Source organism: Sapajus apella, unplaced genomic scaffold (genome assembly GCF_009761245.1).
Source record: "Sapajus apella isolate SASKATOON/1434 unplaced genomic scaffold, GSC_monkey_1.0 scaffold4, whole genome shotgun sequence".
Taxonomy (NCBI): Eukaryota; Metazoa; Chordata; class Mammalia; order Primates; family Cebidae; genus Sapajus; species Sapajus apella.
In genome coordinates, this window is record NW_022436944.1 from 21,229,456 (window position 1) to 21,247,466 (window position 18,011).

The following is an 18,011-nucleotide window of genomic DNA, read 5'->3' on the forward strand; positions in this document are numbered from 1 at the left end:
AAAAAAAAAAAAAAAAGAAAAAAAAAAGAAAGCGAGTCGGGGGTAGAGGAGGGGGGCCACACACTCCGTGGTGGGTGCAGTCCCTCCTCCAGCTCCTCCTCCTCCAGCAGCCCTGCGGGACCCAGGCGCCAGCGCAGGGACCAGGGAAATGAAGCCGCGCTGTGTGCGTAAGATCCAGGAAACGAAACCGGAGCTGCCGCGGTGGGCGCGAAGGTTACTCCCAGACTCCCTTCCTGCTGCCTTTGGAGCAGGTTGCGCAGCAGCTGTGCCTGGCAGTCTGAAGGCGCGGAGAGGAAGCCACCGCCTGGACCCTGCTCTCTGGACCTTGGCTCGCTCGGGAGCGGAAACAGCGGCAGCCACAGGTGCGCGGGCGGCTTTTTCTGCCGCCTCCCGGGGACGCGGGCGCGGGAACTGCGCGGAGCCTGTTCTGGTCCCAGGGCCAGGGTCAGGTGTGGAGGGCAACTTTCGGAGAACCGGGGCGACGGCCCGTCGGTAGTGTTTGCTGCTCTGGGGGTGGAGGGTGTGGGGTGAAGGTTGGGGCCAGAAATGCAAGAAGCCTCTGAAAGGGACCCTGGAAGTGGAGTAGGTACTCGGCCAGAGGCCCGAGGTCACCCAGCGGCACCCAGAACCATTCCAATGACCAGGGTTGTCCTGCCTGAAAACACCTCGGGGGGCTGAGCTTCCCCTTAGCTACACTGCTTTACAGGCAGAGAGCAGCCCTGAATCCTGGGCTGAGGCTGGGCTCGGGAGCATGTGCCAGCATAGTGGGGCTATTAGAAGGGACGGTTAATACAGCCTGCAGGCTGTCATTTATCAGTAAGTATTCACTGGAGTCTACCTGGAGCCCACAGCTATGCTAGGCCAGCTTGGAAAAGATGGCGGCAGTATATGGCACAGTTGCTAAGACCATTGGCTCTAGTCAGGTGCCCGACTTTAAATTCGGCCTCTACTACTTCGCATCTGTGGACTGTCAGCCACTTTCTTCATTTATGTTCTTTCCATTGTCTCCTTTCTGAAATTGTGTAACTATTTAAAAAGCTACAGAGTATTTCATGTGTTAGTTCTTCCCATTGTCTCATCTCTGAAACTGTGTAACTATTTTAAAAAGCTACAGAGTATTACATGTGTTAATGTAAAGTTCTTAGAGCAGTGCCTGGCACTACAGAAAGTACTCAGTGAAAGTTAGCTTTTATTATTTTAAATATTTGACAAAGTCCCTGCTTCTCCAAGCTGCCTGTCTGGTTCCCATGCGGTTTCATTCATGCACTGTTATTCCTGGAAATCTTGGCATGGCCATTTCCCAGTTCCAGGTACAGGCAGTTCCCAGTGCCAGGAACAGAGGCAGTCATTGTTTCTTCTGGTTTATCACATTGAGATACATGGTTATACTACAAGTAACACTTAAAAGTGTTAGGCAGTTTGGGGGCTCCTTTCTTGAGCTTTTCCTAAAAACAAACCTTTCTCTTAATGTCACCCTGTTTACAACAATAGTAGAGCTTTGAACAATGAGAAAATGCAGGGAAATGAAAAATAAAAATAAAGGGAAATGAGTGGATTTCCGCAGTTGGATACAAAAGTGGCATGTAAAAGAGCTGGTTTACAGATCAAACTGCCTTTAGATCTGTAAAGGAGCTTAGAGTACAGGTGGAGAGACATGAATTGTGTGTGAGCAGACCCTTGTGTACCTCTCCATCCTCATCTCTAAGAATCTTTCCCTCTTCTGCTCTGTAACCTCACTGGTCTTCCTTTCTTGAATGAGGCAAGTTCTTCCAGCTCAGGAATTCTACCTATGAAGTTCTCTCTATCTATGATGCCCTCCAACACCCCACCCACATACCTCCGTAGACTAGTTAATTTGAGATTTCCTTCAGCTCCCAGTCTGACTTTTATTAAACCCCTACCACTGTCGAGGTTAGTGGTAACTTAAAAGCCATAACCCTTTCTTACAGCAACATTATTGTTATCTATAGCACTTAGAGTATTTTTAATAATATATTTAATTCGTAATTGTCTGTCTCCCCTAGTGTCAAGATATTGTGCTCTAGTGCCTGGTATAGTGCCTTGCATGCTCCCTGCCTTCAATTAATTCCTTAAAAACCATACAAGCTTTATATTTAGTGAATATCTATATAGGGAGTACTTTTATATGTATATATATCTATATATACACATTCAATAGCACTACCCTGAATAGTGCTAAATTAAAAAGCCAAAACAACTTTTAATCAGAACTAATAGTTGCACTCTTCAATTTTCCATGTTTTTTTTTAATAAGTGATTAGAAAAAATATGATGTCTCCATATATTGTCTGCTGCTGTAACAGAATACCTGAGATTTGGTAATTCATAAAGGACAGAAATGTGTTTCCTACAGTTCTGGAGGCTAGGAAGTCCAACATAATCGTGTGTTGCTTAAAGACAAGAATATGTTCTGAGAAATGCATCATGAGGCAATTTTGTGGTGGTGAGAACATCATAGAGTTTACTTACACAATCCTGGATAGTATAGCCTACTATTTAGGCTGGGGTGGTGGGGTGGGGGGTATTGAGGAGAGTCAGATTGAGAGCTGAAGGAAGTCTCAAATAAAACTAGTCTATGGGTGTGTGGGTGAGTGGGGTGGTGTAGGGCATTATAGACAGAGGGAACTTCACAGGTAGAAGTCCTGGGCTGGAGGGAACTTGGCTCATTCAAGAAAAGGAATGACCAGTGAGATTGCAGATAGCCTATTGGACCTTGACTCTGTGCAATAAAGTATTGCTCCTGGCTAGAAACCTGTGTAGCATGTTACTGTACTAAATACTGTAGGCAAGTATAATACAATGTTAAGTATTTATATATCTAAACATATCGAAACATAGAAATAGTATAGTAAAAATATGGTATATAATCTTATGGGACACCCATCATATATGTGATCTGTTGTTGTGGTGCATGACTGTACCGAGGTGCCAGCATCTTGTGAAGGTCCTCTTGCTGCATCATCCCATGGCAGAAAGTGGAAGGGCAAGACAGCAGGAGAGCATGGACCTTGAGTTCATTACAGGCCTACTTGCAATAACTAACCCGCTCCCAAGATAACATTAATCTATTCATGAAGGTAGAGTGTTTATAACCTAATCATATTTATTAGGCCACACCTCCCAGCACGGTTGCATTGGAAATTAAGTTTCCAACACATGAACTTTGGTCACCCATTCTAACCATAGCACCTGGCCTAGTTAAAGCTAAGTGGCACAAAAGTAAATTGAACTTCAAGCCTTTTCTATCTTACATAAGAAAGATACCTTAAGAAAGTCTTTTAACAAATTTCACTGAAGGTTGTCAGTTTTCCTTTTTTCAGTGAATCAGAGACATTGGTGCAAAGAATATGAATAAGTAATAATCTTAATTTAGCTAGTTAGTGAGCTGTATCACATTAAAATCAGTTTTAGTTCCATGGGTTTAGTTTCATCATTTATTAGGAGGAAAGGAAAGAAACAACTCGAATTTGTGAGGGAGCTCTGGGTTGTCAGGAAAGGCTTTTCAGAGAATAAAGCAATCAAATGAGAATGACTGATTTAGTATTTGTTTCCTTTGTCTCTTTGGTTTACTTTTTAGCTTTGTAGAACACTTGATCACTATCATCTCACTTGGTTTTAGTTGACATATTATCTACATTTTTATTCAAGGTTTAATATAAAATGCTATAAAAGGCTATCCCAAATTGGTTTTAAGCATATTTATTTTGTTTAAGCATAAAATTCACAAGAGGATCTTTATGGGAAGACTCGTTGTTACAAGGTACTTTGCATTTATTATCAGCCTCAGTCATGTCACTGCATTCCCATATCTTACAGGTATGATGTGCTGGGTACTCAAAGCCTCACCACCTGCTTGCCCGACACATTTGTGTAAATGTATAAATTTTTTCTATACTTAAGTTTTAGCAAAACCAGAGTTCAACAGATGAATATTTTTCCTTCTTAGATGTCAACGAAACATTTTGAAATGTATCAAATTTACCTACAAACATTGCCCAAATGACATGGAAATTATTTAATTTGTGACTTACCTCTGTAATGTTCCCTGACCTACTCAAAATTCCTGCCTTCCCTCTAGTCTAGTATCTTGTTCTCACTTATTGGGAGGAAGTTAGGGACCTAGAATTCTTGTGATTGTTTTCAGAGCGGTAGAATTTAGCTAAAATAATTCAAAACATATATCCCTATCTTGGGGCTTGAAGAGAATGGGAAACTCGTTATCCCGTGTTTAAAGGGAACAAGCAGGGGAGGTTGTTCTTAGGCAATTAACAAGTCAATTTAAATAAATAACCCTTATCTAGTGTGGGTAACCAAGTTTTAGTTTTAGGAACTTCCAAAATTAAGTCTGCTTCACCTTTCAGTTCCAGATTTTACATTAATACTTTTTGAAAGCAGTAAGATAAAAATGTCGTGACCTCAAGAGATGGGTCAAAAGAGTTTCACTGTAATGTGAATTGTGAAGGCAGAACTGGAAATCTCCTGTGCTGTTTCTTCCTCTTCCTGGTAGTAGAGGTTTACAGTTATCAAGAAGTCCAGAGAAACAATGGGGACTTATGATTTCTGGTAGAAAAATTTTAACAGCAGTGTACTTATATGCAAATAATATATGATGCCTCCGTTTCCTCCAAAGTCTTATTTAACAGAGTTAGACAAATCAGATTATATTTGAAGTTCTCCGTTCATCCTGGAGTAATTGTTATTCCAATGGTACAGTATACATCATAACTTTAGTACATTTTTTTGGTATACCATAAAGATGATTTTCTCTTTCTCTGAAGTATTTATGAAATTAAAAACAAAATAAGTGTGGTAGAAGCCATTATTTATGAGTTATCATGCTAAATTAATTAACTCATTAATTCATTCAGGGCACAACCAGTTATTCCCAAACTGAGTGACATACATCTTGGAATAGACTCATTAAGCTTGAGAAACCCCAAGGGATCATGATAACAACAAAGAGGAATGTAGGCATCCACATAGTGGATGACTTTAGTGACCTGGCACACAGTGCTTTATGTACTCGGCACATGGAGAGATACAAGGAACACTTAACATTTTGCACCTGAGCTTATTACATGCCATTTGCAATGCTTGAGATATTAGGGAAATGCCAAAATTCGAAAACCTGTAGTAAAGCAAAGGCTCAGGTTTTATTCTGCAGTAGTTATGCCAGTAGGTTCTCATCCTCACTAGCTTATCTTTTAGGATGAAAAATAATGTAATCAAGTGGGAAAAAAAGAGCAAATATGAACAAATTGTCGTTGTTTTAGAATCAGCTTTTTTTCCCTGTCCTGGATTTCTGTGGTTGGTACTCATTTGGCAAGGACTTGAAACTCATGATACTCCTTGCTTAAGATCCTCTACCTATTCTTAATAGCTGGGTCCCTAACCCCTGGATCACCAACCAGTACCAGTCTGTGGCCTGTTAGGGCCTGTTAGGAATTGGGCTTGCACAGTGGGAGAGGAGCAGCAGGTGAATGAGCGAAGTTTCATCTGTATTGACAGCTGCTCCCTATCACTCACATTACTGCCTGAGCTCCACCTCCTGTCAGATCAGCAGCGGCATTAGATTCTCATAAAAGCAAAAACCCTATTGTGAACTGCATGTGTGAGGGATCTACGTTGTGCACTCCTTATGAGAATCTAATGCCTGATGATCAGTCACTGTCTCCCATCACCCCCAGATGGGATCATCTAGTTGCAGGAAAACAAGCCCAGGCCTCCCACTGATTCTACCTTATAATGAATTGTATAATTATTTTGTCAAATATTACAATGTAATAATAATAGAAATAAAGTGCAAAATAAATGTAATGAGCTTGAATCATCCCAAAACCATCTCTTGCTCCACTGGTCAATGGAAAAATTGTCTTCCACGAAACCAGTCCCTGGTGCCAAAAAGATTGGGGACCACTGCTTACCAGGATACATAGCATTGGTTAATGAATTCTCTACCTTTGCAGAACATCCTTTATTTCTGGCTTGCATGGGACTTGAAAGCCTAAAACAACTAAATGCTAAGAAAAAAAATTTGTAAAATTATGACAAAAATATTTTCTGCCTCCGATGAATAGATTTGCAATCCAGAAACCATGATTTTTTTCCAATTCAGTAGTCTGAAAAAACGAAAGAGAGAGAGAGAGAGAGAAACTTGGCTATGTTTTTGCCCTTACATTTTATTTAGGATTTGTCCTTAGACATTATTTGGTGCTTTCCTGACATTGTAGGCAAGGTGAGAATAACAGAAACACTGGTTTCTTAAAAGTTCTGTTAAAATTGGTTAAAGGCCATAGAATTTTTTTTTTTTTAAGCTAAGCATGTTATAGAGTGGGATCCTATAAGAAGCAAGGGGCAGGTAAAGACTTTAGAGATGTGTAGTCCAGTGTGTTAATTAAAGAATACTACTTATTTCTAATCTGGAATGTATTAGTATTTTCTGACATATCTGTTAAAGTACTCTTAGCATATTTTTAGAAAATTGGCATTTTAAAGTATAGTCTTTGATGGTAGAAATTTGAGGCTGACAAAAATCATGTCCTCTTATATGTATGAATTTAGTCTCCTTTAAACAGTTCTTCATATGGAATCTAAAACACAAATGTAGTCTTGAAAACTTTTAGTCTATTTTGGTTCCATGTGTTTATTAGCTTCTTGTTCACCTTATAGATTAATTGTGGAAAAGTGTAAACTTTAATATTTCTACCTTTGTGGCTTGATGAGGTCCACATAATTCATTTATGACCAGTTAATGCAAACCGGGGTTCCCATTGTCCTAAGAAAATGTGGGAAGTTAAATCAGTAACACAAACACCCCTTTTGATTTATTTCAGAACCATATAAACCTATTTTGAATTTTTCAACCAATTTTGTTCTTAAAGTTGGCAATGATAAAAACAAAAAACAAAAAATAAAACACATTTATTTTGAAACACAGTCTTGCTCTGTCACCCAGGCTGGAATGCAATGACATCATCATACCTCACCGTTGCCTCAATTTCCCAGGGTCAAGCATTCCTCCCACCTCAGCCTTCCAAGTATTTGGTACTACAGGCACATGCCACCATGCTTGGCTTTTTTTTTTTTTTTTTTATAGTTTTAGTAGAGGCAAGGTCTCTCCACATTGCCCAGGCTGGTCTCAAACTTCTGAACTCAAGTGATCCTCCTGCCTCAGCTTCCCAAAATACTGGCATTATAGGAATGAGCCACCACCCCTGGCTCCCTCCTTGCTGTTTCTGCCTCCCTTCTTGCTGTTTCAACTAAATTCTAGAGAAGAATACGCCTCCCCCCTGAAACAGCAAGGAGGGAGGCAGATTCTTCTCTGGAACTCTAGATTTTAGTTGAGCATGTAGAGGGATCAGTTGACTTATTAACCACTTAGGGTTGCACAGTAGGAGAAGCTGGTTAGAGAATAGCCAGCACAGGAGTGGGCCTGGGAAGGGGAAAGTTTGTGTAAGTGTGTGTGGGTCCAAGATAAAACAGTTGGGTAACAGAGTTTTGCCTGATGCCTTGTCATTAAGAGATGAAGGGCATCGGGATTTACAGGAGATGGAAAAAGTAGTGAATGGATAGTAATGGGAAAGGCTGGGATTGAATAAAAGCACTGGAAGGCAAAAGTATTGAGTAGAATGTTTGCTGTTTATTATGTTTCTGTATAAATACCGAGTACGAAGTTTCACTTTGGTGGTCAAGGTGCTATGGCTGTGACAACTCCTGAGAGTGGGTTCTCTGAGAAAAAAAAGTATCTGAATGCATAGAGTAGTGTCAGGCCTTCTGAAATTTGCAAAAAAACACTTCCACAAGACCTACACTTCCCAAGATAACTGCAGTAGTGTGAACTGATATTTAACATTTTTCGCTCTCCTGCTGGAACATTCCTGGGGCCCAAGTCCAGAGGCTGGGAACTGACCACTCACTTCCTTTAGACTGTGCAAGTTGTGAAGGCTGATGTTTTTAGCTTGGTTACTATTTGGAGTCTTAGGTCATAGTGTATCTTTACAGCTTTTTGCTTCACTGGACCCTCACCTCAAAAGGCTTTAGAATGTATTCACTATCATGAGCTGACCAACAATCTCTAAATTCCTACTCAGAAACACAGCAAGGGGAATGCAGTTAAGCACAAAGGGCTTAAATGGCCAGGTAAGGCTGGGCTGAATGAATAGAGAGGAATATCCCATGAGTGTGACTGGGTAGTTTTAGAGTATCTTGTTTCAACTGTTATATTTGACTTGTAAACTTATAGACCGTATATTAATGTCAGATCTTCTTTTACAGAACTGTTTAAATCATGGACAAACAATGTAAGTAATTTACTTAAATGTTTACTTTCCTCCCTATAATACTAATCTGTTAGTAATTTCTTATTTGTCATAATGTTTCATTCAGTGTCTGAAAGTATATAATTTGCTTTCTGTTGTTTATACTCCAGAATACAATGTCTAGCTCAGTATTTTGACTATAGAGAAGATGTGCAAAAATATCACTACCACTAGGTTCTTCATTAAAAATAAAAAGGCTTGGCCAGGCGTGGTGTCTCACACCTGTAATACCAGCACTTTGGGAGGCTGAGGCAGGTGAATCACAAGGTCAGGGGTTCAAGACCAGCCTGGCCAACATGGTGAAACCCCATCTCTACTAAAAATACAAAAAATTAGCTGGACATCGTGGTGGATGCCTATAATCTCAGCTACTCGGGAGGCTGAGGCAGGAGAATTGCTTGAACCTGGGAGATGAAGGTGGCAGTGAGCCAAGATGGTGCCACAGTACTGCAGCCCAGTGACAGTGTGAGACTCTGTCTCAAAAAAAAAAAAAAAAAAATACAAAATAAGAAAACCTTTTGGAGAGCTAAGAAATTTTAGATTTATTGGGAAATACATTCTATAATATATAGTATATTCAAGCCAGAACAATATTCTTTTCTCTGTGTATTTTATATGTATAAAGATTATTTAAGTCGTACTAATTAACAGATAATAAGATTTCAGTTCATTGTAATAAACTCTCAGATACATATTTCAATGTATATTTCATTACATACACATATGTGTACGTTTAAATAAATAATAATCATTATGTTCTGGCTTTTTTTCTCTCAAGAAAATTCTAAGTAAGATGGATATTTATCAAGCAAGTAATAAAAGACTTTGTCTTATTAAGATATAAAAGTTCTGAAGAGGGACACCACTACATAAGGAAATTGTTCAAAATTCCCACTACATAGGAAAAATTAAATTCAAAAATTAAATCCTGTTTTTCTGAAATGCTTTTCTCTATTCTCTCTTTTATCTTTGTTGAGGTAACAAAATGATTTATCTGTCACTATAGTGTCAGTCCTTATTAGATATATTAAATAATCTCCAGGACTAGGCCCCTTGCTTTTCCCATGTGAACTTTTAAAATTTTCTTTTTACTTACAAAACTCAAAGCTTATAAAATGTAAATTTATATAGAATAACACTGTTTTATTTGCCACAAGCTTTAAGTTGATTCCACTCAATTTAGAAAAATGTATCTGGTCATGGTCATAGTCACCTTTTAACTCTTCAGTTTTGTATATATAACTGTAGGCATGTATGCATATATTTGCATAAATAGAAATAAAATGTGTATATGTGTATGAATTAATGTGTATATATGTAAATATACATACAGGTAGACATTAAAAATAAAATATCTTTAAGACAATGTGATAGACTTGTATTTTTTATAAGCTATTTTAAGTTGCATTTAATGCAAAAATCAAACCATAATTAACATGCTCTTTGTTCTACTTGAACACCTCTGCCCATTCACTTATTCTCCTTGTATAAATTCCCCCTGGAATTCCTGAAATCAGAATCATTGCTTTGGCACCAAAATCCCAGAGATTATGAGCTCATGATTTCTTGAATCTGTCTGCTCCTGGATATGTGTATGTGTGTGTGTTCTATGTCCTAGAATTCAAACAATGTTGCTTATTAAGAGGTATCACAATGTGATGTACCTGTCAGGGGTAGATCTTTACTTCAGGCTTGCAAAGTGTTTTCTTGAAATCTATTCTGAGTCTGATGCTATTGTTTCCAACTCAAGTTAGGAGTAGGGGCTGAAGGCAAGGCCTTATTAGCTAGATAACTAGGGAGTGAGGTCAGTCATTTAATGCGGAGAAATAGAAGAGAATGGTTGGGATAGAATCATGAGGAATTTCAGAGATGTGTGACAACTCAGAAATCACAGGGTATGCTGCAATGTTCGTCCAGGGAAAAAGTCCTCATTTGAGTAAGAGAGGGGTTTCTCTTTTTTTTTTAGATGGAGTCTCTCTTTGTTGCCCAGGCTGGAGTGCAGGGGCACAATCTCGGCTCACCACAACCTCCACCTCCTGAGTTCAAGTGATTCTCCTGCCTTAGCCTGCTGGATAGCAGGGACTACAGGCATATGCCACCATGCCGGGGTCTAATTTTTGTATTTTTAGTAGAGACAGGGTTTCACTATGTTGGCCAAGCTGGTCTTGAATGAGTAGGAGAGGCTTTTTTTTTTGCCTGAATTTACACAATCACCATTGACTGCACTGCATTCTGCTGAAGTCATGATGAAGCCAATCATGAAGGAAAAACGCCAGAGCAGGGGGAGGTGGGGGACACAATCCAATCCTCCTGATAAAACCATATGATTAACAAGCTGAGTGGTCTTTGAAAGTTCATAATAGTCACACAAAGCAAAAAAAAATGTGTTACAGTGGAAGTTTGACCTATATATTCTTCTATATTGATGCCAGATCTCCATGATTCAAAAACAAAAGATTGTGAATTTACAGTTAGTAATTCATAAGAAAATAGATAAGGAGATAAGTGTAGTGTCTACTACACCTTAAGCTATATGAAAGCAGAGCCACTGTAGCCCCAAAGCCTAATTCAAGGGTGACACAGGAGATGCTCAGTAGATATTTAGAGACTGGCTGGGTAGGTAAGTGAATGAATAGATAGACATGAATCTTAATAATTAGGAGATTAAACCATTTGTGCATATATTAAGGTTATTCAAGCCTTATTAGCAAATAACAATGTTGAATATGTTAGTGTAGTGTAATTAAACATTATGGCTTTTCTGGGTCAAAAACAGTTATATTTGGGAAATTTCATATGGCTCAACTTTATTGGAGTAAGCATAAAATATATCATTAAATACTGAAGTGTATTCATTATTTTAAATATTTAAAATAATAATTCTTATAGCAGTGATGATAGGTACCTTTAAAACCATAATTTTACCACCCTCACATCCATCAATTTCATTTATCTCTTTCTTCATAGTCTATATGTAATTTTAAAGCTGTCTTTATTCTAATACCAACAAAACATGGAACTGAACATTAATCAGGCATGTTTCAAAAACTAGTAATTCAGCCCCAGTAACTTAGCTGTCTCATTTTATCTAAAAAAAGAATTTATCTTAAACAAATTTGCTAATTGCAAATCAGCTCTGATAACAGGCACAGTGTATGTTAAGTGAAAATTTTACTTTCCCTATTTCAATACAGCATAAGACCACACAAGTGAAAATTATCTAAGTATAATACATTGTTTCTTTCAAATATGTATTGTATTTAATCAGACATATATTTACCTCTCCTTAAATTGCAGACACGCAGATGAATGATTCTCACCCAGAAACAAACATGCCAATTGGGTATCCACCTCAGTATCCACCAACAGCATTCCAAGGTAAAGTAGTTGATTAAAGAAGAAAAAGTAAAATTAGTCAATTAATATTCCAGAGAGAGAGAAAATTGTGCATGTGTTTTTATTTTAGTCTTTCTTTTTAAAAAATTATATTGATGAAATTTTGGTAGTCTCACTGTTCTTGATTATTTTTATTTGCCTATACATTTTCCTTAGAAGTAATTTTTACTTATAGAGGACAGTAAAGGTATAAAGAAAGCTAGTAAAAACAGTATTATGTTTACATTTAGCAAATGAAATACAAGATTGTACGTCTCTAACTACAAATGTTAAGTTAAATATTTTATTGATTCTCCATCTGTTCTGAAAATTATGATCATTTAATCACATTTAGGAAATTTATTCCTGATAAATTGAGTCATGTAGTAGCTTGGAAAATGTTCAGTGAGAGTCATATCAAAACAGTAAGACTGCTTGAAAGGTCTTAAAAGAAATTCAGTTACCTGGGAATAATTATCATTTTAATTTTATAATATGTATGAAAGCTTTATTTTTGTATATATGCTGATTCATCCTTGTATTTCTAAGAAAAGTAATTGTATCATTTCACTACATACATAATTGAGTACATTTTTTTCTTTTTAACCAATACTTGAAATAATTCAGAGATTTTCATGTAGGCAAATGCAGTTATCAAAACTACTAGAACTTTAAAAATAGCAAAGTCCATGGCATGACCAGATTTATAAGTAGGCAGGCTATCCACATCTTGAAAGAGCATCGTGGGAATTTAGGATCAAAGGGAATGTGGTTTGGATGGAAGGGTATACCCATTGTGTTTTCTTCTCTGAGTAAACAAATGTGCTTAGGAGCTGAATGTCGTGTTTAACTGCCTAGCAAGAAACCTCCCTGTGGGTCCCAGATTTCATCCAGATGTTTGCAACTAAAAGAATATGTGCTAGATAAGCTCAAAGACTCTAAGGTGGTGGCTTACAACCATGGCTGCGCTGAAGTTTCACCCAGAAGCACTTAAAAATACCAGTGGCAGGGTGCTATTCCAGAAAGATTAAATCAGAACTTCTGGTGGTGGGACTCAAGGAATGGTAATTTTTTGACTCCCCAAGTGATTCTAATGTGAAGCCAGGATTGAGAACCTCTGCTATAAATTCTTATAGGGCTGGTGTTTGGAAAATCAATAGCAAGTCTATAATATTCATCCAAGGCACTTAAGAGAATGGTGTAATCCACCTAATCGCTAATTAAAAGTAGATATACATAAATAATACAGTTTGAATGTAATCAGACCTAAGAGTTTGCATATATATATATAGATAGAGAGAGAGCCATACAGCTTGATTTTGTTTTTCAAGTCCAAGATTATATATAGCACAGGTCTTAAGATAACAATGATGCTAACAGTAGGATAATTTAAAATTGAGAGCTTACTGTGCTTTAGTCATTGTTTTAAATGTGGAGTTAATAGGGATTAATACATTTAATTCTAAGAATACTCTTATGAGGTAGATATTATTAATTATCCCCATTATGTATGTGGGAAAGCTGAGGCATAGGCAATTTGGATCAGGCTTCAAGTTCTGCCTGCTTTTTTTTTTTTTTTTTTTTTGAGACAGTCTTGCTCTGTTGCCCAGGCTGGAGTGCAATGGTGGGATCTCTGCAACCTCTACTTCCCAGGTTCAAGCAATTCTCCTGCCTCAGCCTCTCAAGTAGCTGGGATTACAGGCATGCGCCACCATGCCTGGCTAATTTTTGTATCTTTTTTAGTAGAAACGGGTTTCACCATGTTGGTCCGGCTGATTTTGACCTTGTGATTCAACCGCCTTGGCCTCCCAAAATGCTGAGATTGTAAGAGTGAGCTACCACACCCAGCCCTGCCTGCTTTTAAAAAATAAAAATTTGTATAGGTAAATGTGCTGGTAAACCAGTTCTGCCTTCTGTACTAATAGTTATATGGTAGTCTTAAACAAGCTGCAGTACCCTGAAGCCTCAATGTTCTTATCTATAAATGAGGGTGTTATTTTCAATTTTGCTTGCTCTGTGGAGTAAATGAAAGTATATGTAAAACACTGAGAACAATGCTTGCAAATAATAAATGACAAGTATTTGCTAACATATTTAAAATATTTTAAAAATCAATTAGTCTTTACATAAATTATACTAATACTCAAATTTAAGGTAATTCTTTGTGCTTAATTCATTGATTTAAGGAGTAATCAATCATATTTTCATAGTCTGGGGAAAGTTATGATGATGTTATAAATGTAAGAAATTAAATCACATCCCCCCATCCGCCACCAACCAAAAAAAAAGAAATTAAATCACATTTCCACATCCCCACTGGTCTGCCTATGGTCTGGTTTCTGCGCTGATGCCAGTGATCTTTAAAAATGTGAATCTGCTCATATTACAGAGAGTGTTTAGCTCCTATTTTATTAGTGTCCTATTACTTTTAGGATAAAGGCTAACACTAGACCCAAGATGACCTTTTTCCTGATCTCTCTTTAGCTTCCTCTTTAGCCTGGCTCACTACTGCTCAGCTAGGCTGGCTATTTTTCAGATTTTTAAAGGCCTGTGTTTGTTACTGTCCCAGAACTCTGCTCTGAAATGTTCTTTCTGTGACTCTGGCCTCCTGAACTCCTATGCATCCTTCAGATTTCAGCATAAAGGTGACCCCTCAGGGCAGCTGTTGTACTCCTTCCCCTTTTCTCTTCCCATCTCAATAACGACCTTCGGCATCTCTAGTGATAGAACTGTGGTCTCTTACTTGAAAGCATTTGTCTCCGATTCTAATTAATAAATTAATTACACTGGCATTATAGCTCCCTAGAATAAATGGGGATATAAAGTTGTCTCTCCCATTAAACAATGATGGGCAGGGATTGCATCTGTGTTTTCCATTGTAAATTCCAATGCTTTTGTACTCCTGAAAATTTTGTAAGATATAAATAAGACCATGGAACTCATTCTTCTGCTTAAAATCCTCCAGTATGAGCTTATCATAACTGGAACAAAAGCCAGACTCCTTACTAAGGGCCTCCTTAGATGAACAGCTTCCTATTGCTTTGCCGACAGCCATTTCTAGTCATTTTCTTTCTTGTGACATTCCTCTCTCTTTTACAAGCATGTCAAATTCATTACAAAGTCAGAGGTATTCTATTTGCCTTTCTTTCCTCCTAAAGCATTTCTCACTAGATCTTCGTATAAAGCTTTTCTCTCTTCATCTTTTAGATCTTGATGTAAATTATATTTACCTAAAGTAACTGCCTCATGCCCTGCCCTCCTCCACATACATTCTCTCCATCACATCCATATGAAATTTTTTTTTGTTTTAAATGTCTTTTCTTTCTCCCAGAGTTTGACTGTGAGCTCTCTGACAGCAGGATACCTCGAGAGTTGTCTCCTCATATTCTTCAACACAGCCAATTACATTATGGATCACTTGTAAATATTCATTCATCATAGAAGTAATAAATTATAAAAGCGATATTTACAATGCATTGTGATGTTTAATCTGTTTTTCTAAGCCTTATTTTTTAAAGGCAAATGAATTTTGTCATAAATGTTTCATTTAAAGGAATTTATAAATTTCCTATTCTAAGTATTACATTTTGCATAGGCTTTAATGTTACAATATTGAGAAGCACAGTCCTTTGAAATTATATTCCACTACTATAAAATTGCTACTTTGTGGACCATAAAAATAAGTACATAAAGCTTCATTGTGATCACACATTCACAGAGAATATACAGTGCACTTACACTTATTAAATTTCTGACTCTTACAGTTTTTTGTCGTCCTTGTTTCTCAAATTATATTTTCCAAAGACCAAAGAATGTTAAATTGTGAAATTTAAATTTCTAACGTAAATATTATAATGAAATTTTATTTTAATGAGGAAGGCTTAGGAAAGCAATACACTATGGATTAAAACATAAGGCAAAGGGTTAACCGAAGCAGGTATCTGGAATGTCCTAAAAGAAATGACATGCTTTCACCTTCATATCTCAACAGTGGCACTATAGTATTTGGGGCTAGACAATTCTTCATTTTTAGGGAGCTGTTCTGGGCCTTTTAAGATGTGTAGCCGCAAGCCCTGGCCTCTACCCACCAGATGCAGTATTATCTTCCTCTCCAGTTGTGACCCCAAAAAAAGTCTGCAGATCTTGTCAAATATCCCTGGAAGAGGGGGGCAAAACTACCCCCCAGTTCTACACATATATAAGTCATTTGCTAGAATTTCAGAATTATCATTTTTCATAGGATACTTTGGCCCTAGAAATGCTGACTCAAAGCCATTATTTTGGGCCATCTACCTAATGCCATGTCTCTTTCTCTTGAAGGCTTGCTGGAATCTTTATGCAGGTGACTCTAGATTGTGGTTATTTACTTTGATTTTTCTCAGATATTAAAGCATATTTTCCATTTGAGTTTTGAATGGTAAGGGTGAGGCTATTTACAGCCTACTAACCCAAAATAGAAAATGGTTGTGCAACCACAGACATTTCATTGAAAATTCTCAGAAAGATAAAAGCATATCTTGAACATCACAGATACAGATTTCTATGCTGAAATGTCAACATATAGATAGATGGGTTAACCGTAAAACGCTTGATGATTCCATTTTTGGTGCAGTTATATATCATTTCACTTTTTTGTATTTCAGGACCTCCAGGATATGCTGGTTACCCTGGGCCCCAGGTCGGCTACCCACCCCCACCAGCTGGCCATCCAGGTCCTGGGCCAGCTGGCTTTCCTGTCCCAAATCAGCCAGTGTATAATCAGCCAGGTGGAGCTGCAGGGGTACCATGGATGCCAGCACCACCGACTCCATTAAACTGCCCACCTGGATTAGAATATTTAAGTCAGGTAACTTGAAGGACACAACGTACTCATAAAAAAACAGAACTGTGCTTCCAGCTCGATTAACCAGATTAACAAATGAATAATTCACCAAAGTCTGAAATGGCAAAACTACATTTTCTGCTAACAGTTTACTCTAATTCTTTTAGGACAGGTTCAATTTTAAAGCAAAATACAAATGCCTTAGAAAATAGTATTTTCTGTGATCTTAAATACAATCTGTAATAATAGCTAATAGCAAACATTTAGTTAGTACTGTTTTCCTGTTTTTGTTGTATACATTATCCATGTATTAACTCATTTAATCCTTACAGGAAATTTGTGATATATAATGCTACAGTTAGTTCCATTTTTCGAAAGAGGAAACTGAGGTCCAGAGAATTTATATCACTAACTCTGGGGTGAGAACCTAAAGAGTTGAGAAGAGTTTTTCAATCCAGAAACTTTGGTACTGGGCATGGTGCTCTTTAATCTCAATACTGAATAATTGTCTTATAATTTGAAATAAAATTTAAATAAAGTTTATTGTTGAGTTTCAATAAGTGGCACCAAACAAGGGGTTAATATTTTATGTGTAATATGACTCACCTTTTTATTGTAACTAATAAAACTACATTTTTATTATGCTGCTTTTGTTTTCTGGAAGATGCAATTTTATAAATGCCATTAATAAAGGAGTAAAAAGTCCTGGATTTTGTTTCACTAAATTATAATTAGTCTCAGCAATAAGAGGTTTAACATTTATGTGGTGTTAGAAATCAAGTAGGTCAAATAGAAACAAGAAGCTCTGTGTGTTCAGTCTATACACATATAAACAAATATTCTTGTGATATTCAACCAGTTTTCATTTCATGAATCATTTCTTTCTTGCACTGTGTTTAGTAACTTAGTTTCCCATAATGCACTTAAGTGGCACAATCATATAAATTTTTGGTCATTATTATATTATGCAGGAAATATATAGAAATAGGCATTTTAAAAATCAGGGTCTCATAAAATACATAAAGGATGTTATCACATATGACAAAGGTTGATATTAAGTATGCCTAATACAAATTTGAAACATGTAGAAAACCTCTTTGATGGCTAAAAAAGTTATCAATATTTCTTGAGCCTCTTCCAGAAGGAAGATTGTTATCTACTTTTAAAATTATTTGACACGTAATACTTGTACATATTTATGGAGTACAGTGTGGCACTTTAATGCACATATATGATATGTAATGATAAAATAAGGGTAATTAGCATATCTATCACTTTCAACATTTTATCATTTCATAGTGTTGAGAACATTCCAAATCCTCTCTTATAGCTATTTGAAAATATACAATAAATTATTGCTAATTATAGGCAGCCTACATTGCTATAGAACACTAGAATTTATTCCTCCTATCTAGCCATAACCTTGTATTCATTAATCAACTTCTCTTTTTTTTTTTTTTTTTTTTTTTTTTTTT

General features: G+C 37.1%; 1 protein-coding gene across 4 annotated transcripts in view; it reads left to right on the top strand.

Annotated features, from left to right (window-relative positions):
• The first annotated feature begins 89 nt into the window (after window positions 1-89).
• The window catches only part of LOC116540496 (phospholipid scramblase 1), a 29,272-nt gene continuing 11,350 nt past the window's right edge, over window positions 90-18,011 (top strand). Inside the window, exons 1-4 of one of the 4 annotated variants that reach the window (XM_032264013.1) lie at window positions 90-362; window positions 8,296-8,320; window positions 11,635-11,717; window positions 16,358-16,560. In XM_032264013.1, the coding sequence (XP_032119904.1) occupies window positions 149-362; window positions 8,296-8,320; window positions 11,635-11,717; window positions 16,358-16,560 (525 nt within the window). In that variant the 5' untranslated portion in view covers window positions 90-148. Of the gene's footprint in view, window positions 363-8,293; window positions 8,322-11,634; window positions 11,718-16,357; window positions 16,561-18,011 lie in introns of those variants that run through there. The other 3 variants (XM_032264021.1, XM_032264041.1, XM_032264030.1) reach the window with 3 other exon arrangements.